This window comes from Geotrypetes seraphini, chromosome 1, assembly GCF_902459505.1.
Source record: "Geotrypetes seraphini chromosome 1, aGeoSer1.1, whole genome shotgun sequence".
Taxonomy (NCBI): Eukaryota; Metazoa; Chordata; class Amphibia; order Gymnophiona; family Dermophiidae; genus Geotrypetes; species Geotrypetes seraphini.
The window spans coordinates 299,015,746-299,036,587 of NC_047084.1; the positions used below are offsets into that span (position 1 = coordinate 299,015,746).

General features: G+C 48.7%; 2 protein-coding genes across 7 annotated transcripts in view; one reads left to right on the forward strand and one right to left on the reverse strand.

Annotated features, from left to right (window-relative positions):
• The window catches only part of NOP56 (NOP56 ribonucleoprotein), a 51,215-nt gene extending 37,273 nt beyond the window's left edge, over nt 1-13,942 (reverse strand). The window contains exons 1-2 of one of the 3 annotated variants that reach the window (XM_033954346.1): nt 13,769-13,942; nt 11,195-11,284 (exon numbers count right to left, since the gene is read on the reverse strand). In XM_033954346.1, the coding sequence (XP_033810237.1) occupies nt 11,195-11,284; nt 13,769-13,771 (93 nt within the window). In that variant the 5' untranslated portion in view covers nt 13,772-13,942. Of the gene's footprint in view, nt 1-11,194; nt 11,285-13,710; nt 13,734-13,768 lie in introns of those variants that run through there. The other 2 variants (XM_033954327.1, XM_033954336.1) reach the window with 2 other exon arrangements.
• The window catches only part of LOC117364766, a 39,458-nt gene continuing 32,556 nt past the window's right edge, over nt 13,941-20,842 (forward strand). Inside the window, exons 1-2 of one of the 4 annotated variants that reach the window (XM_033954374.1) lie at nt 17,428-17,909; nt 18,658-18,817. The gene's annotated coding sequence lies outside the window, so the exon portion shown is untranslated. Of the gene's footprint in view, nt 14,025-17,427; nt 17,910-18,505; nt 18,818-20,842 lie in introns of those variants that run through there. The other 3 variants (XM_033954382.1, XM_033954390.1, XM_033954366.1) reach the window with 3 other exon arrangements.

A 20,842-nucleotide genomic window follows, 5' to 3' on the forward strand; every position in this document is an offset into this window, starting at 1 on the left:
TCGTTGATGACCTCCAAGTATTGCATAAGAACTCTGTGCACATCCAGTTTCTTCAACAAGCGATCCTGTGACTGGGAACCTGTCGGCTGAAAGTCAGGTTAAACACACAGCCTGACTGACCAGGAACACCAAAATCATGTTCAGCAAGCAGGAAGGAACCATCTGAAGGGAAACCCCCATCTCCGAAAAACAGAGGAAAAGGTCCCTGCAAGACCAAGCCCTCAGTATTGACACCTGACGCATCCATGTAATAGTGACCAGAAAAACAGTATTGCACATCAAATCCAAGAGGGTACCATCTCAAAAGGGCTCAAAAGACATCTCAGCAAGGCTAGACAATACCCGGTTAAGGTCCCAGGAAGGGAAAAGGTGCTTAACATTGGTTGGAAACGATGAGCTCCCTTCAAGAGTATAACGACATCAGGATGAAACACCAAGGAAGACCAACACTTCTGGGATCTAAAAAGAGAGACCATCCACATGGACTCGGAGAGAAGCCACAATAAGACCTTTATCCAAACTAGCCTGAAGAAAGGCAAAAATTAGCAAGATCAAAGCTGAATAAGGGTCCACCTGGACCTGTGCACACCAAATGTGGAAGGCCTTCCACGCATGTAGTGTACTCCAACACTGCAGAAGAATTTGCAGACTTCAGAAGAAAAACAACTAGGGCTGAATATTCTGTTGCTCTAAGCAGAGTGAAAAACCTGAGTGAATTCCTTCTGCAACCATGCAACTAAAGGGAAATAACCCTAATGTCTAGAAAGTCTTACCTACTACACTGGGAAAAAAAGTATGCATAATTATTTTTAACCATTTTCTCCAGTTGTAGCTCTCTCTCTCTACTTTCACCACTCTGCGCCGAGTCTTGCTCCCGTTTCTATCTCCTGTGGAGGGGAGAAGGGATTCAGTGCCCCCCTTTCTTCTTAGTCTCTAATTGTACTAGCAGTGCTTCACACAGGTAGCCTTCAGTTAACACTGGGCCTTTGCTCAGAGCGAAGTCCCCAATGTTGGCAGACTACCTTTGTGGAGCACTTCTAGTACGGCAGTACAACTTGAGACCGTGATGGGGGTAGTGATGGGGGTAGGGGAAGATGCAAGACTTATGCAGTACGGAGGGGGAAATTAAAGAGACAGAAATCAGAGCAGGTCTTGCAGGGAGGATGTGGAAAGACCTTGATGCCAGCAAAACTACCGAATTTCACACATGTGCATGTTTTTATTTTTTTGTGTTCACACAATTTATACACATTGTATGTGTAAAAATATAGTGTATGGAGCCTTTAGATCAATATTTCTCAACCTGGAGTACGCAGGCTGACCAATTCCTCCGCGCTGCCACCTCCATTCAATTATCCCCCGTCACTGCCACCATGCGGGCAAGGAAGAGCCAGGCACATGCAGATTGCACACCCAGCCCACAAGCCTTTCCACCGACATCAATTCTGATGTTGGCGAGAAGGTCTGGGCCAGGAACCTTCTCTTCGACGTCAGAATTGATGTCTGGGGGGGGGGAAGCTTGTGGGCCGGCGGTGTGCAATCACTGCATGAGCCTGGCCCTTCCCTTCCTGGAGTTGGAGTGGCGAGGGATAATTGAATGGAGCGGGCAGGTTGGTGAAAGCGGACCAGGGGGGAGGAGGAATCAACAGCGGGTCAGGCAGGTTTCAGGGGAGGGAGGGGGTGCACAAAGGCTGGAATACGGGGAGGGGGCACAAATAAGGACACTAACTTGGGACATATGAAGGAGGGAGGGAATAGAAAGGGACAATTGTTGGGCCTGAGTGTGTGAGAGGGAAAGAGATGGTGCACATGGGGAAAGGAAGCTGAAAATTGAGCATAGAGAGGAGTGAGGTAGAGATGCATGGGGAATAGAAGGATGAGAGGGAGAAATGTTGGATATGGTGGTGGAGGGGGAACAGAGAGAGAGATGTGGCATGGTGTTGGAGAAGGAGAAATGGGAATGAGGCTGGTGGGCAGTGATGAAAAATGCTGCACATGATCTGGGGGATGAGAGAGGAAGAAAAGTTGGACTCCTGGAGGGACAGAGAGATGTTGGTTGGGGAATGGAATGAGGTCTGGAAGAGAGGATGCATGCAGGAGGCAGAAAGAAATATGCAGTCAGAAGGAAGTGTAACCAGAGACTCAAGAAATCACCAGACAACAAAGGTAGGAAAATGATTTTATTTTCAATTTAGTGATCAAAATGTGTCCGTTTTGATAATTTTTATCTGCTGTCTACATTTTGCACTACATTTGTCTATTTTTCTATAGTTGTTACTGAGGTGACATTGCATATTTTAAAGTCATCTGCCTTGACATCTTGAAAACCCCCCACCCGAATATAAATAAGGAGAAATTAGGTTCTTACCTGCTAATTTACTTTCTTTTAGCTTCTCCAGACCAGTAGAGGTTAACTTTACGAGTGGGTATATATCTGATCATGACCAGCAGGTGGAGACTGAAAACAAAATTTTGGGACAGTATATCCTAGCCCCTCCTCTCTATTTCCCTCAGTCTGCCGAATAGCCAAGCAGAACCAAGAACTGGAAAAAAACAGAGAGAAAAAACAATACTCCGAAAGGAGTAACAAATAACATACCCAAAATGCTGTTGGAAAATGCAGAGGAGAAATTCCCGAAGGAAGAATGTCCCCACAGCTCGCCAGCTAAGCCAGCCGAGCCACAGCCGCTGTTCTTCAATTCTCCCCGGCCCTAGAAAAATACTAGAACCCGCAGCAAAAACCAAAAACTGCCCGCGCAACAGCCCCAACAACAACAACAACAGACAGGGTGGGGACCTCTACTGGTCTGGAGAAGCTAAAAGAAAGTAAATTAGCAGGTAAGAACCTAATTTCTCCTTCTTTAGCACTCTCCAGACCAGTAGAGGTTAACTTTACGAGTGGGACGTACCAAAGCAGTCCCTCTTACGGGCGGGACCCCCGAAGGGCCGATACCAGAACACGCTCACCGAACACCGCGTCCCGACCAATGTTCCCTCTAAGGATTGATGAGGTGTGTGCAAAAAAAAATATGCATGAGCGACAAGTTACATATTCCACAAATTTATGAGCAGGCACGGAGGATGCATTTTTAAACAAATGTAGTTTATCCTTGTACTCCTTATGTATTTTTAATCATCTATGGATATGTTTGTATGTTTATTGTTCAAATGGTTTTATTTATTTCCCAAAATTTATTTTTGTTATACACATTGAAAATATTTGATATTGCATTTAAATCAAAATCTCAATAAACTTGAAACTTGAAACGAGTGCCCATGAGATTGTGGGAGGGTTAAAATACTCAAAACTTAGAAGAATAACAATTTACTTAAAGTTTTTGCTTCGCCAGCTTTCTGGTATCTTTACATAATGCAGTGGTGTACCTAGCATATGTAACACCCGGGGCCCATCATTTTTTGGCACCCCCCCATCTGTCCGAAAAACATGATTTTTAGTAACAAGCCACCCGTCACACATGAGTATCTAAGAAAAGGCAGCATCTTACATATTGCAGTAAACAGTACATCAATACACCCATTATAAAACTAAACAAGCCAGACCAGCACAGATCAATCCTACACCGTCAATCCTAACAGAAAACTATGTCTTTCGAACACACAGAACACACCTTCGCCTATTATGGAATATGTAATCACAAACTAACCCCTCCCTCTTTTACAAAACTGTAGTGTGGATTTTAGCTACGGAGGTAACAGCTCTGATGCTCATAGAATTCTGAGCATCAGAGCTGCTACCACCACGGCTGGTGCTAAAAAACACTTCACAGTTTTGTAAAAGGGGGGATAAAATAAAAATACATAGACAAAGGTTAAATTGAACCAGCAAGAAGCTGGACTCTGCATACAATGCTTCACAGAAACAGTGACACATGTCTCCTAAAGCAATAAATAAATAGAAATTTTTTTTCTACCTTTGTCTTCTGTGGTTTCTGCTTTCCTCATCTTCTTGTAACTCTCTTCCTTCCATCCACTGTCTGCCGTCTCTCTTCCCCTATATGGCATTTTCTCTCCTTCTATGCCCCTTCCAGAAACTGTATGCCTCCCCCTTTCATCTCTCCTTTCACCCCCATTGGTCTGGCATCTCTCTCCTCTCCTTCCCTCTCCCACACCTCTCCTCTGCAATCCCTTTCCCTTTTTTCCCTCATTTCCCTTTTCAATTTATTTTCTGCATCTGTCTAGATTATGTTCTTACTACCCTCTCATCAATGTCCTTTTTTACTGTCTACCTAAAGCTTGCCACCTCTTTCCCTCACCCCAGTGTTTCCCTAACTCAATCCTTTTCTCCCCATCATGTGCCCTCCTTTTATTTATCCCCTCCTTCCATCATGTACCCTCTTTCTCCAACCCTTCCATCTAGTACCTTCTCCTCTCTCTGTCCACTTCCATCCAGCATCTGCTCCCCTCTTTCTCTCCTCCCATTTCCTTCTGGCATTTGCTGCCTTATCTCTCCCATCTGCACTTCCATCCAGCATAGGCTCCCCACTACCATCCAATGTCTGCCCTTTCTCCCTCCATCCACCCCTCTTCAATCAGCATCTTCCCCCTTTCTTTCCCTCCAATATCCTTCCCCCTTATGTCTCTCCCCTTTCTCTGTACATCAATTCCATCAGCACCACCCTTCCATACCACCCTGCCCCTTTTCTTTCCCTCCACCACTCTTCCATTCCAGCAGTCCTGCTCCTTTCTCCCCCTTCATGCAGCAAGGTCCCACGATGATTGTAGCTGCCTGCTGCCAATCCACCCCACTCCGACGTACTTGCTCTAGAGCGGACTCAGCAGCCGCATGCTGGAAGGGCCCGCGATGACTTGTCTGCTGGCTCTGCTCTGGAAGAAGTAAGTTACATTGGAGGGGGTGGACCCGGCAGACGCAGGGAGTTGCGGCAATGTCCCGCAATGACTGTGTCTGCCGGGTCCACCCCCTCCGACGTAACTTACTTCTTCCAGAGCAGAGCCAGCAGACGAGTCATCGCGGGACCTTCCTGCACCTCAGTGCGGATGCTGACTCTGCTGAAGAGAAAGTAAGTCAGTGGTAACGTGACCATTTATTTTTTTCATCAAAAGGGGACATCTATTAATTGACTGTGTATCCTTTCTTTCTTTCTGCACTCAGGCCCAACAATTGTCCCATTCTATTCCCTCCCTCCTTCCTTCCCATGTCCTTAGTGCCCCCAGTGCCTCCTTCCCGTGTCCATAGTGCCCCCAGTGCCTCCTTCCTGTGTCCATAGTGCCCCCAGTGCCTCCTTCTTATGTCCCCCCACTGTCTTCCAGAATTTGCCCACCCCCAAAGCCAGCCAGCTCTGCCACCTCTCCATTTTTTTCTGTCACCACCCCATCCCCTATGCTCTGACATCTCTCTCTTCTCCTTTCTTTCCTTCACACCCCATAGTCTGGTATCTTCCCTTCCCTGATTCTCTGGCATCTCTCTCCTTTCCTTCCCTCCCCCTCCATGCTCTCACATCTCCCCCTTCCTTTTCCCTTAGTCTGGCATACCTTCCTCCTTCCCTCCAAGCCCTGGCATCTCCTTTCATTTCCTCCCTCATCTTCCTTCTCCCTCCAGCTGGGTACCGCAACACTCTCCCCTGCAGCTCCGGACTCCCCCCCCCCCGGATCGCTATTATTTTAAATGTTATAGCGGCGGCGCTGTATCCATCAGTGGAGACGTCTAACCTCGGCCTGCCCGAACTCTTACTGCAGCAGCCGCCCGTCTAGGCAGGAACAGGAAGTGACTGTTGCAGTAAGAGTTCCGGGTCAGGCCGAGGTTAGACGTCTCCACTGATGGATACAGCGCCGCCGCTATAACATTTAAAATAATAGCGATCCGAAGGAGGGGCAGGGCCGGCGTTACACCAATGAGAACAAGGGGCGGACCGCCCCCCACTTAATACGCCACTGATTACGGGGATCATGAAAGGAGCCGCCGCTGCTGCATCTTAGGCGATCAGGGCAGACCGCCGCCGCTTCGTGTGTGCGCTGTGACGAGAAACTTGTGCGCTGCGATGTAATATTTTGTGCGCCAGCGCACGCCAGCGCAGCTTAGCGGGAACACCAGCTCCGGATGGCGAACAATGCGAAGAAGTACTCTGCCCACCAGCGGCCAAGGAGGGAACACATACAGGAGCCCCTCCATTGGCCACGGCTGGACCAGAGCATCCAGACCCTCGGCCAGACTGTCCCTGCGCCGACTGAAGAAGCGGGGCACTTTGGCGTTGCCACTCGTGGCCATCAGGTCCATCAGGGGCTGCCCCCAAGCCTGCACTATCAACCGAAACGCTCCGGCGCCGAGAAACCACTCTCCTGGATCCAGGAAGTGACGACTGAGGAAGTCTGCCTGAACATTTTCTACCCCGGCTATATGAGAAGCCGAGAGGTCCAGAAGATGGGACTCCGCCCAAACCATGAGCCGAGCCGCCTCCTGCGCCACAGGAGTGCTCTTGGTGCCCCTCTGACGATTGACATAAGCCACCGCCGTGGCATTGTCCGACAGGACTCTGACCGACTTGCCCAGCAAAAGGGAGTGGAAAGCTAACAGCGCCAGCCTGACCGCTCTGGTCTCCAACACGTTGATCGACCAGGAGGCCTCCTCCGCGGAGCAGGTGCCCCGAGCTGAGTGGCCCATAAACTGAGCCCCCCAACCGAGGAGACTCGCATCCGTAAGGAGCACCGTCCACTGCGGGAGATCCAGACCCACCCCCTGAACCAGGTGAGGGGTCCGGAGCCACCAGCGCAGACTGCAGCGCGCCAAGCCTCGCAGGGGAACCGGAACATCCAAATCTTGCCTCAGGGGAGACCACCTCCGGAGCAGAGCATACTGAAGAGGACGCATGTGGGCCCGCGCCCACCTCACCACGTCCAGGGACGCCGCCATTGACCCCAGGACTTGGAGGAAATCTCGCGCCCGAGGACCCCGGGACGCCAAAAGCAGGCGAATCTGAGATTGCAATTTGCTCACCCGGGCCTCTGGAAGGAAGACCTTCCCCAAGGAGGTGTCGAACATAACCCCAAGGCACTCCAGACGCTGAGCCGGGACCAACCGACTCTTGGAAAGGTTGACCACCCAGCCCAGCGACCGGAGAAACTCCACCACCCGAGCCGTAACCCGGGAGCTCTCCTGCAACGACTTTGCCCGAATCAACCAGTCGTCCAGGTAGGGGTGAACCAGGATGCCCACCGACCGCAAGGCTGCCGCGACGACCACCATTACCTTGGTGAACGTCCGAGGAGCCGTGGCCAGACCAAAGGGAAGCGCACAGAACTGAAAGTGCCGCCCCAAGATCGCAAAGCGAAGGAAGCGCTGATGAGAGGCCCGAATTGGAACCTGCAAGTAGGCCTCCGTCAGATCAAGAGACGTAAGAAACTCCCCCGGCTGAACCGCCAGAAAGACCGACCGCAGCGTTTCCATGCGGAAAGACGGAATCTTGAGAGCTCTGTTGACCCCTTTCAAATCCAGGATGGGCTGAAAGGTCCCCTCCTTTATGGCCACCACAAAGTAAATGGAGTACCTGCCGGTGCCCCACTCCGTAGGGGGCACCGGCACCACTGCCTCGAGATCTAGCAAACGCTGAAGGGTCTGACGAAAAGCCTGCGTCTTCCATGGAGTCTGACATGGAGAAGCGAGGAAAAGGTCCGGCAGAGAGCGGGTGAGCTCCAGAGCGTAACCGTCCCGCACCACCTCAAGGACCCACTGATCTGACGTGATCTCGGCTCATTTGGGGAAAAATTTGCGCAGCCAGGCCCCCACCGGAACCAAAGGGGGCGCCGGCAAGGAGTCATTGCGCAGGACGGGAAGCGGGGGAACCGGCGGAGGGATTCCCTGCACCCCGACGGGCCCCCCGAAAGGGCTGCATGCGCTGGAAGAACCGACCCCGGGAAAAACCCTGAGCCGGGAAAGAAGCAGCCCCACGCCCCGGGCGATACTTGCGAAATTCCCGCAAATGCCCCCGGGCAGCCCCACACCGAGATGCAGGGCGGGCACGGTCCTCAGGCAGACGGGGCACCTTCGAGTCCGTCAGAGTCTGAATCAACTCATCTAATTCCTCTCCAAACAAAAAGACCCCCTAAAGGGAACTTTAGTAAACTGGACGCAGAATCCGCCGCCCAAGCGCGCAGCCACAAAATACGCCGCGCGGCCACGCCACAGACTTAGCCGAAATCCGCACCAAGTCATAAAGAGCATCTGAGAGGAACGAGGCAGCCATCGCAATCTTCGCTACCTCCTGATCCACTAGAGACCAGTCATCAGACTCCCGATCCAGGACACGCTCAGCCCACCGAAACACGGCGCGAGCGACTAGCTCCCCACAAATAGCCGCCTGGACCCCAAAGGCAGAGACATCAAAATCATACTTAAGAAGTGTCTCTAACGCACGCTCCTCCGAGACCCTAAGAGCAGAACCGTCCATAACAGGCACGGTATGCCGCTTAGGAAGTGCCAAGACCACCGCGTTCCCCATTGGCGAAATTAAGGTAGCCCTATCTCCCTCCGGGACGGGATACCCAAGAGCCAAACGAAACTGCGCCCATAGGCCACTGCGCCAACACAAAATCCCGCAAATCCTGACGCACAGGAAAAGAGCGGGAAACAGGACAGACCCCCTGAAGCAGAGGGGCCCCCATACGCGGGGTCTCCGGTGGCACCACTGCAAAAATGCAGCACCAAGGAGACCTGCTACACAGGTCTAAAAGCTCATCCCTCTGAATAAAAAGCGCACCACGGACGCATCTGCTCTGGAAGACGGGAAACCCGCCGCCCCGCTGCCAACGGGCGTCCCCTCTAGAGGATCCTGGAAGCCCGCCAAAGCAGCCAGGTCCTCAACCAAGCCAACACGCTCCTCCGCCCACCAATTCGCAATCCAAGCCCCCCCGCGGGCGCTTGGATGAGGGAGGAGGAAGAGGGGACGCCAAACGAAAAGAGGGAGGCAAAGCCATAGGGGGCGCGGAGGGAAACCCCCCCGAAACCCCCCAGGTGCACGTGGGACCCCCAAAAGTCCGCACAAAGAAAGAAAATAAATTGGGGGCAAAAAACCCCTGGGGGTCCCCAGGGACTCCCTGCCCCAGCAGGGGTCCATGCTGAAACCTGCCCCTGTGTTCGCCATACAGGGGGAAGGTCACCTGAGGTTGCAGACAAAATGGAGGGGCCAGACAAAGAAAATGGCGAAGTTCCCGCCAAAAATGCTCCCTCCATGGCCTGTAGCGGCTGAGAAGACTGAACAGTCTCAGCCGCTAAGACAGGCAAGTCGGCATCAGCTGTCAAAAAATCAGCTGAGAGGGAATCCTTCGGGGAATCCCTCCGTGGGCGGTTGTGGAAGACCGGGCTTCCCCACTGCTCCAAGCCGACTCGCGAGGCACCATCGGCGGGGAGCTCTGGGCGCCTGCAGCCGCTGCCGACGGAGCTCCACCACCTCACCGACCCAAACCGCCGAGTTCAGGCCGGCCGCGAGTGCCTCGCGGCTGGACTCAATTGTGTCCTACTCCCCCGGAGAAGGGCACAATTGCTCCATACGCGACCTAGATATAAAAAAGTGCCGGTTACATGAAAAAATACAGTAAAATACAGTTTTCTTAAAGGGAAACAACCCTTCAGACCAGCACTACCTCAGGATTTTTTTTTTTTTTTTTACAGAACAGACTCCACAGGCTCTCGAAGCAATATGCCTTGCTTGATTTAGGGGGCAAGGCTTACTGCTGAGGCTCCTCTAAAAAAATGTGGGGAGGTGGAGGAAGTGGGGGGAGGTGGAGGAAGTGGGGGGAGGGACCCCGCTCGAGACCCGCCGGGTTTGACACCCCCGAGGTCGGACGAACCCCCAAACAGGGTCCGCCCAAGCTCCGTCCGGCCAAAAACAGGGACAATAAACCCCTAAACAAATTCCAACAGCCCTACCAAGGGAGATGGGCACAGATCACTCACACCTGCTGGAGACTGAAAGAAGACTGAGGGAAATAGAGAGGAGGGGCTAGGATATACTGTCCCAAAGTTTTGTTTTCAGTCTCCACCTGCTGGTCATGATCAGATATATACCCACTCGTAAAGTTAACCTCTACTGGTCTGGAGAGTGCTAAAGAATTAACATTTTCTCAGCATACAGTGTGCTTGGTGGGTTTTTTTTAATTTTGAGATTACCATTGTGTATTAATAAAATTATATTGTATGTATATGAAAAATGGATGGAAGATATTGCATTACAATTAGTATTATAATTATGGGGGGTGGAGTTTGGGCAGGATACTCTGTTGGTATTTGTTAGGCTTAGGGGGTACTTGGCTTGAAAAGGTTGAGGAACACTGCTTTAGATTACTAGTACTAATTCGCACTGGCTTATCATGCCTGAGATGTATCCGAGTGCTCAGAGAATAGTCTGACATCACATATTCAGTGGATTGACAGATTTAGACACATCATTGCACCGTGGATAATTACAGGCTTGCCACTATCCATTGCTATAGTCCTGGGAAGGATGGGGTGGTAGCAAAACATCTGACATCTTACTGCATAGCACAAGAGAGTACAGTCTTAATGTGGCGTCAACCCACTCCCAGCAACTGGCATATACTTCAGGTGCAATCCTAGACCATTGGAGGCAGGAACCAAATTTGAACAATTGTATGCCAATCTGCCTCTATCCCTCTTAAGGTTCAAGTTCCACACAGCGGAAGGTGAGGAACAGGGACACAATTTGCAAGATGAAACCAGTCAGTTACACAAGGCAGAAAACTGAGGTAAGCATTCTAATGTGTCCGAATGTGAAGAGAGAAGTGATTCAAGTGTTCTATTCAAACAATTCAAAAAATAATGTTAGGGCTACCAGAATGAATGAAGATGTTTCCTAATTATATTTCCTCTCTGCTACTTGCTCTAGCTTCGATTTACAGATGGGAACCCCCTCACTTTTGTACTTCCTTTAAATGGCTCTTTCCTATTTTGAATGCACTTCTTATCTCCATCGTCACAGTATGTCTTTTTTGTCACAATGTTCGTTACCCGAATTTTATAGTTTTAAATATGTATAACCGCCTAGAAATTTGATAGGCGGCATATCAAATTTTATTAAAACTTGAATAGCAATCATTAGAAGTTGTTGGTGAAAAATGCAAATTGTACATCTTATGTTTTCTGGGCAAGAATGCAACAGCTAACTTATCACATAGCCTTCTATCAATCATTTCTGAATTCTATTACCTGAGGAAGCAGCATGCCAATCTCCTCCACCTCCTTGACAGCAAAGAGAGCATAGCCAGCTGCATGCTCAAACAACACATGGAACAGCACCTGCAGGACACCAAAAGATTACAATAATAATAAAATTTGTATCTACCAGCACTAAACTGTTCTCCTAATTGGCCAACTTTCCCACCGTCCCATCCTGGTTAGCTTGGAGGTCACCCACATGTAGAGAATATGCTGTCTGCTTGTCCTGGGATAAAGCACAGTTACTTACTGTAACAGGTGTTATCCAGGGACAGCAGGCAGATATTCTTGCAACCCTCCCGCCTCCCTGGGTTGGCTTCTTTGCTAGCTATCTGAACTGAGGACCACGTTGAGGAGACACGCCCCCTAGCTGAGCAGGAAGGCACAAGCATGCACGGTGCAGCACTAGCAAACTTTAAGATCTTCAATCAAGTTTGCTTGAAAAGCTGTCCGCAACGGGGCTCTGTGGATGACGTCACCCACATGTAGAGAATATGCTGCCTGCTTGTCCTGGGATAAATGCTGCACCCAATTGGGGCTAGGGAGGGAGGGGGAGGAAAAAGATGCCAGACCAGGGGGAAGGGAGGGAAAGGAAGGAAAGGAGATACCAGGGCATTAGGGGGGGTTCAGGAGACAGAAATGCAAAACCAGGAGGAAGGAAGAAAGGAAAGGAGATGCCAAATCATGGAGGGGAAGAGATAAAGTGAAGGGAAGCAGTGGAGGAGAAGAAAGGTCTGGTCGGGAGGCACAAGACTGCGAAGGAGAAGGAAGGCAGAACTCAGGACAGGGGTAAGTGAAACCTCCTATCTTTTCATTCTATTTAAACTACAGTACTTTATTTTGATCCAAGTTATATACAAATTCAACTTAACAGTTTAAAAAACAGAAACTCATGCTTAAACCAGGGATTGCCTGTATGTACACAGTGGCATAGTTAGGGGCGGTGGCACCCTCCTGCCCCAAGTCACATGTGTGCCCCCTTCCCTTTTTAGCTTCTCCAGCATAAGCAGCATGCTGCCCACATTGTTTTGGCTTGCCATTTGATAGCACTTCCTAGGTGCATGTCACGAAAGTGATGTAAGAGAGCGCTGATGCCAACGTGGGCAGCAACCTCGTGCCGGGGGGGGAGGTAAGGAGCACATGGCAAGGAGAGGAGTGGGGGAGGGGTACCGCTGCACCCTTAAGACCATGTCTGGGACGGTCTGCCCGCTCCCCTCTTACTACATCATTGCCTGTATGCCATCTTAATGTATTGGCATATTCAGAGATATGCAGCTTTCCAGTCACCAAAGAGAAGCTGGATTCAGCTCCTTTTCTTGTCTACACTAAACAAGTTTAATTATTCCACCTTAAAGACACTGTGTGTTATGGTTTTTATCCATTCTGGAAGCGCTACTGAAAAGGCCCTACCAAGCCAAAGACTTTTCCTCTCTACCTTGATGGAAGGAATCACTATTTTACCACCTTAAACTGATCTTCCTCCCAAGAACATACCAAATATTTTGGATCGGCTGATTAAGCATCTTAAAAGGTCACTACTATCTACTTAAATCGTGGTGCTACTTTCCAAATGCTTTCTCCTTTTCACGCCTAACAAAGGACTAACCGCTATATTTTGTAGTATTTGCAATTTCTGTAAAGTCGATCCACTGAAAATGACAAAGATCATTACAATAAAGTACCAAACACCTAAAACACGTCATTACATAGTCACATTATTTGGGTACAATTTATGGTAGCACACCAAGAGCGTCATACCGCGCGGCAAGAATCTGCCCAACCATTCCCAGTCTCCCGATGCGAGTTTTCGAGTGTGGCCCAGGCCTTTCGTCCTAGTACCGACTCCACGTGGCGCCTACACGCGCACAGCTTCCAGAGGCCGCGGCCCCTTCTCACGCGCGTGCCCTCACCGATTCCAGCACCTACCACGTGGCCACACCATTACAACCCGCTGCAGCCAAATAGTCGAACGAGGGGGAGGGTAAGTTATTTTTTACAAAGTCGCAGTAAATGCACCAGATCCCATTCAATTCCTATGTGTTTTGCTACCGCGGCTTCGTAAAAGAGGCCCTAAAATTGGACCAACAAAAACTAGATTTTTAAAAGAAGCATTCTTTTCACCCTGAGACTATTACGGTAAATAGGCCACGTTTTAGGCCCCATTTTACTAAGCCGCGCGGCAAATGCTCCAACGTCCATTCAATCCTTAAGGGCGCCGGAGCATTTAACGCGTCGGCCCGTGCTATCGGGCTTAGTGAAAATATATTAGCTCGGCGCAGTAAATTTGCGCTCGCTCCCGTTGCAGCTAAAGGGCACGCGGGCACACTTCGCCAGGCCTTGCCGCGCATGGCCCGCCGACCCAGGGCTGGCGTAGAAGTCGCGCTCCAGATCCACCATAGGAACACGCGCTCAAGCTGGGGGGAGGGAGGTGGGCGAGCACGCAGGGAAGGAGGGGAAATACCGCGTAGTTCAGACCGGCGCTACTGTAGGTAAATCGGGCCACTTACCTCACCCTCCGTTTCCTACGTGCATTCTCTGCAAACTCGGAGCCCATAACGTACTTACCATTTTCACAGTATCATCGCAGCCGTCTCTTCGACTAGCTCCCACCCAGGAATGAGGCTAGTGGTGCTGCCCCTTCCGGCGCAGTCTTCTGTCTCAACCAATCAGGGGATAAACTACACAAAGTTTAAGTCACAGAGTTGGGGGGGGGAGAGCTAGAAGTGTACTGTATACTGCAGATTGAAGGGGGTGGGGGTGATAACACAGGAGAGCTTCCTACTGAAACTGATGATTTATACACTACTCCAGGACTAAATTGGTGAGGATCATACGCAGTGGGAAGGCTACAAGATGGTATCAGATGCCTGTCACTTTCAAACAAGCAGGCTCTTTGTAAACTGCTGTAGTTGTTGCAGTCGTTCTGTTCTTCTAGAGTTGAAACGTCGACTAAGATTTTAAATTCAGGACCAATACAGAAGAAAACTGATAACGTCAGCCTCACCGGAAGTTTCAAAGCAAAGATCTCAAGGATTCCAGAGGCATGGCACTAACAACTGTTTTTAGATTTTGTAGCATAATTCTTGATTTGTATTTTTGGCTCCAAACTTCAAACCAGGAAAAATCCCTAATCCAGTCGGGAATTTTGTTTTTATTTAGATCAATTTATATGGACAAAAAAGAAAAGAGTTGCCTAGCAAATCATGCAAGTTTTTTTTTTTCTGTTTAATCGGAAAACATATTTTTTTTTAAATTGGAAACTAGATCTATAAGTTTTCTTGGAAAACATTATTTCAGTTTCTAGCTATTCTATAGTTGTAACTATCCTGAAATGTTTGTTGCTGTAGGTCAGGGGTGTCAAACTCAAATCACATAAGGGGCCGAAATCTGAAAAAAAGCTAAGCTAGGATAATTAAGGGTCCTTTAATTAAGGTACTCTAACCGATTTAGCGCGCGCTAAAGCCCTGATTCTACAAAGTGCTCCCGATTGACAGCTGTAGGAAGCTGTCTAATCAGCCAATCGGGAGGCACTTTAAAAAAAAAATGCTCCCCAGGCAGGCCGCCTATATTGAAGGCACCTCTAGGGAGCTTAGAGAGGCCCACAAGCTCGCCTAAGGCTAGGCGGTAGCCTTAAGCGAACCTAAGCAGCCCTACATGTCTCCCTAGCAGAATGGGTGACGCTTACAATGTAGGCTAGCAAAGTAAGTAAGACAAGTAAGCAATGGTAAGTAGACGCGGCCGCTTTACCTAATCGTGGCAAGGATCTCCCTGCCATGATTAGTATAGCGGCTATGGCCGCAAGTCTCCCCTCCCCCCAGCGATCGAGCAGGAGGATGCCCAGCCCTTCCTGCCAACAGAACCCCCCCCCAATGATCGCTGGTAGGAAGGTACTCAACCCTTCCTGCCAACAGAACCCGCCCACCCACCCCCGATGATCGCGGCAGGAGGGTACCCAACCCCTCCTGTCGGACCCCCAACGGCCATCCTGAAGATCTTGGCAGGAGGATACCCAACCCCTCCTGCCGATCCCCCCTAAGATCGCCAGCATCCTATCCAGAATCCAGGCCTAAATGCGCACCTTAATAAAAGGACCCCTAAGTGACTAAGGCTTAGTCTTAGTAGAAGTATAGGGTTGCAACGTCTCCAACCTCACACCAGCTCTGTGGTGTAAAGAAAATAAATATTGTAACCACAAATTAGAAAATAAAATTATTTTTTCTGCCTTTTGTTGGTCCCAGGCTCTGGTTGTCTTCTGATAACTTGCTTGCCAGGGTCTCCTGCCCATTTGTCATTTTCTTCTTTCTCCGTGCTAACCATCCATCTTCCATCTCTGTCCTCCCGTTCCGTTTCCCTTCCCTCCCCCGGAGGTCTGGCATCTTTCCTTTTTTTGTGTCCATATCCGCAGCTGCAGCAATGGACCATCACCATCCCCAGATTCACCATCTGTCCTTTTCTCAACTACCCTTTCATCCAGCATCTCTCCCTCCTTCCCCACCACCCCAGGGTCCACCATCTATCCTTTTCTCTTCCCAACTACCCTCCTATCCAGTATCTCTATACCCCCTCCACTCCATCCCTTGTGTCCAACTTCTCTCTTTCTGTTCCTTCCCTTTCTCCCTCTCCTCTGTTTTATTTCTTCCCCACCCCATCCTCCAGTCCAGCATATGTACATCTGGACCCCTTCTTCTCTCCCTCTGGGTACTTCTACACCAGGGCCCGCCCCTTCCCGAAGGCCTGTATGTTTTCCTCCCTTCTTCCTGGTCTCACCTTCAGATTTGGCCTGCCGTTCCTACCTTCCCTCCATTCCGGCTTCCTGGTCTCTGGCCCGCCAGCACGAACTGCTGCCGCTGCTCTTCACTTGCGTCTGCCTTCACCTGGTCTCCTCTTCAAAGCAGCCTGCTGAGGATTGCAATGCCCGGAGGTCTGGCATCTTTCCTTTTTTTGTGTCCTGGTGCCCTGGTTCTAGCTTTCAAGACATTCCACAAGATGACACCAAGTTACATAGCATCAAAACTACAAATTTATGTCCCCAACCGATCACTGAGATCCCAAGCAGAAAAATGGCAAGCCATTCCACCCAGTCACTCACTCACATCTGAAACAGCCGGAAATGCTTATTCCCATTTCATACCCAGATTATGGCACATCATCCCCCCATCTGTCAGATCTTTAAACAGTCTATGGAACTTCAGGAAAGCCGGGAAAACCTTCCTCTTTACAAACCCAGCTCCTTAGCTTACATCTGCATCCCTGACTGTTGTATTGTACCAATTGTTGTATTTTTTAATGCACTTTGTGTATATTTTAAAATAAATAAAGAATTTAAAAAAAAATAAATTTTAAGGTAGCAATAATTACGAGTCATAAGAGGTGGTGGGCTAACCTATTCTGGGCATCTTGGACCATGTTGTAATTTCTCAGTCTATGCTATTTTTATTTTATATTTGGCTTTTTTATCAGTCTGTGTACACATTATCTCCTCAAAACATTTCACCTACAGCAGACATGTCAAACACTGGCCCGCGGGCCAAATCTGGCCCTCGGTGTGTTAAAAATTGGCCCGCCAGACATTTTAAATTTTATGGTAAATCTGGCCTGCCAGCACAAACTGTTGCCCTCGCTGTTGCTCTTCACTCGCATCTGCCTTCACCTGGTCTCCTCTTCAAAGCAGCCTGCTGAGGATCGCCGGATGGATGTAGCGAACCTCGCAGGCCGCTGTCCACCTCGGTAGCATGTTTCCTCTGAAGTGATCCTGCCCCTCATCTGACGTACGGGATCATGTCAGAGGAAACGCGCTACTGAGATGGACAGTGGCCTGTGAGGTTCGCTACATCCATCCGGCGATCCTCAGCAGGCTGCTTTGAAGAGGAGACCAGGTGAAGGCAGATGCGAGTGAAGAGCAACAGCGAGGGCAACAGTTTGTGCTGGCAGGCCAGATTTACCATAAAATTTAAAATGTCTGGCGGGCCAATTTTTAACACACCGAGGGCCAGATTTGGCCCGCGGGCCAGTGTTTGACATGTCTGCTGTAGGTGAAATGTTTTGAGGAGATAATGTGTACACAGACTGATAAAAAAGCCAAATATAAAATAAAAATAGCATAGACTGAGAAATTACAACATGGTCCAAGATGCCCAGAATAGGTTAGCCCACCACCTCTTATGACTCTTATGACCTTAAAATTTATTTTTTTTTAAATTCTTTATTTATTTTAAAATATACACAAAGTGCATTAAAAAATACAACAATTGGTACAACACAACAGTCAGGGATGCAGATGTAAGCTAAGGAGCTGGGTTTGTAAAGAGGAAGGTTTTCCCGGCTTTCCTGAAGTTCCATAGACTGTTTAAAGATCTGACAGATGGGGGGATGGTGTGCCATAATCTGGGTATGAAATGGGAATAAGCATTTCCGGCTGTTTCAGATGTGAGTGAGTGACTGGGTGGAATGGCTTGCCATTTTTCTGCTTGGGATCTCAGTGATCGGTTGGGGACATAAATTTGTAGTTTTGATGCTATGTAACTTGGTGTCATCTTGTGGAATGTCTTGAAAGCTAGAACCAGGGCTTTAAAAACGCATCATTTTTGGATAGGCAGCCAGTGCATGGATCTTAGTGCAGTGGTGACATGGTCGTGTAAGTCCATGTTTTTCAGGAGTCGGATTGCAGCGTTTTGCATGCCTTGGAGATGGTAGACATTTTTTTCAGGTAAGCTTACTAGTAGCGTGTTGCGAGAGTCTAAGCAGGATAACACAAACGCATATAGTAGCTGGCATAGGTAATAGAAACATGAAGACACTAATTTTGATACATGATCTGAGAGAGTATTACACATCCCCCTCCATATTCGCGGGGGTTAGGGGCAATGTCGGCCCAAGAATACCAAAAAACCACAAATAACTTTAGGGCTGACTCTGACCCACCCCGCCTCCCTCCCACCTTCCAGACCTCTCCACTGTACTTACTTTTTAAAGCCTAGTGGTCTCTTAGTGAAGCGGAGAAGGAGCGATCTTGATTGCCATGAGTTCCCGCGAGACCATGGGAACTCACAGCAATCATTTTTGTTTCCAGTTTTGCACAGGGCAGGAGCATAGGACAATCGCTCCTGCCCTGCTTCACTGCTAGACCACTAGGTTTTAAAAAGTAAGTAAGTGGAGAGGTCTGGGAGGCAAGGGTGTGTCACCCAGACAAAAACTGCAAATAACTGAAGTCGTAAATTCCAAACCCACAAATATGGAGGTAGATGTGTATTAGTTATTTCTCACTATATCAGTACATACAGCATAAGCATAAAGCATTAGCATAAAGCATTATTCTGAAGGGCAAGAAAGTAATCATTCAGAAACACAGTTTGACCACTGCACACATGTGCTTGTGTACTGACAATAAAATTTGAAATATCCCAGATGCATATAATCTGATACCCTACACGTTAAAATGGTCTATGCAATTATAGCATTCACATCCCTCACAGCAGTGGAAGTTATGAAATCGCCAGTTAACTGCCAGACTGCCTGCCTGCTGTAACCTCCTCCCTATAGAAGGTGGGGTCTGTGATATCAGAGCAGGAAGTGGAAGAAAAAGGCCTGAAAAGCAAGCAAGAGGAAATCCTTGCTGTGAGTACTGTGGCTCTCCTCTAGCCATTGATTTTGTTGAATTGTATTTCTCTCTCTCTCTCTCTCATTGTGAACTTGTCACAAATCAGGAGTCTGTCACATCAAGATAGAGAAGGCTGTAATAATCTTTTACACCATGGCTTTCAGTCTCCTTTTTCTAAATGTCCTGCTCAATGTTAGCAGCAGACACTTATATTTGGCAAAAAAAAAACCCCAACAACAACCCAAAAACATTTTCCTACCAGTTCCAGCTTACTTTAACTCAATTACTTGTCAGTGGGAGGTGTTTCTCTGTTTCCTGTTCAATCTGGGAAACAAACCTTTCACTTGAATAAGTAAATACTGAAAGATTTAGAGAGAGCCTGAAAAATCGCCATCTCATGAACTAGAACTGCTTATAATCTGGTAGTTTTCCCCTCTCCCCGTTTTAACAGTACAAAGGAAGTTTTTTCTTATAGAAATAAGATGTTAGATAAAAGCCAAATGGCCCATGCAGTCTGCCTATCCTCAGCATCCATTATCTCCTCCTCTCCCTAAGAAATTCCATGTACATGTTTCATGCTTTTTTGAATTCAGACACAGTCTTTGTCTCCACCACCAGCATAGGCACCAATATTTTGAAAAGATTGGGATGCCAAACACTACACAAATTATCTTTCCCTGATCACAACAAAGGAGTTTGCTCAATATTGGGGTTTCTCACTGACACCTGTTGAGCTGTACAGTAGCCACTGACATGGTATAAGCAGCCACACCTAAATGCTGGTGCATAAATACCAATTTACAAGTTTCAAGTTTATTAGGTTTTTTTATATTCCGCCTATCAAGGTTATCTAAGCGGTTTTACAATCAGGTACTTAAGCATTTTCCCTATCTGTTCCGGTGGGCTCACAATCTATCTAACATACCTGGGGCTATGGAGGACTGAGTGACTTGCCCATGGTCACAGGGAGCAGCGTGGGGTTTAAACCCACAATCCCAGGGTGCTGAGGCTGTAGCTCCAACCTCTGCAGCCACACTGCACCACACACTATAATAGCAATTACATGCAGAATTGCCAATATAGAATTTGCGCTTAGCGTACAGCATCTCCATGCCTTACTGAGATGGAATTTATTGAATTACCCCTTTTGGAAAATATTGAGCACCTCCTGATCTGGACTTTTCAGTCAGGAATATATTACGTGTCTCTGTTTCCAGGGTCAGTGTCTCCAGTAGGTTCAGTTTGCCCTTCCCAACAACACAAAACCTGTCACTAACTCCTAGCCACTCGCACTGGAGCCCTGATTCTCAATTAAAATGATGCTTAAAAGTCTATTACTCATTTTCTTTCCTATTTTTCTAGTGGGAATAGATTTATTTTTTACCCTTTCCTAAACCCTGCCTTCTTACCCTTGGTGCCTCTCGTGCAAGGACTTTCCTGGTAAGCCTACTTTTCTAAGCTACTTCTCACCCTCACCCTATGACATTAGCTCCCAGGCTATTTTGACCACACCACCATTGTCTCACAACTCTGACTAGTCTCACCAATCTATGCTTAAGAAAATCTCCCATATCCAAGATAAATCTTATTGTCTACTAAGGAAGTGCCTAGTGCCTTCCCTTTCTCCCCCACCATGCTTCCTGTATACCAGTTACGTGAGCCACTTGTGGGTGGTATGTGGCACGGGTGTCCCACCCCTCCTTCCTTCAGTGGCATGCCCCCCTCCACCGAGGAGCCTTCAAGTCCACGTGCTTGGGAAGGCCCGGGTGGCTCCACCCACTTTGACACATTTGCGTACCAACAGGGCCTCACAAGCGATAAGACTCGAAGGCTCTGCGTCAGTTAAACTAGCGCTAGTGCCGGGTCTTGCATAGACACTGGACTCCCTGACAGGCAGCAGGCAGGGCAGGATTAAAGGGTAGGTCCAGTAGGCATGTGCCTAGGGCCCAAAATGGTCAGGGGGTTCGCCAGTGTGGTGCTTTAGGGACGTTTGGGTCTTCGTGGTCCAGGCATTTCTCCCCCTACCTAGCCCATCACCCTCA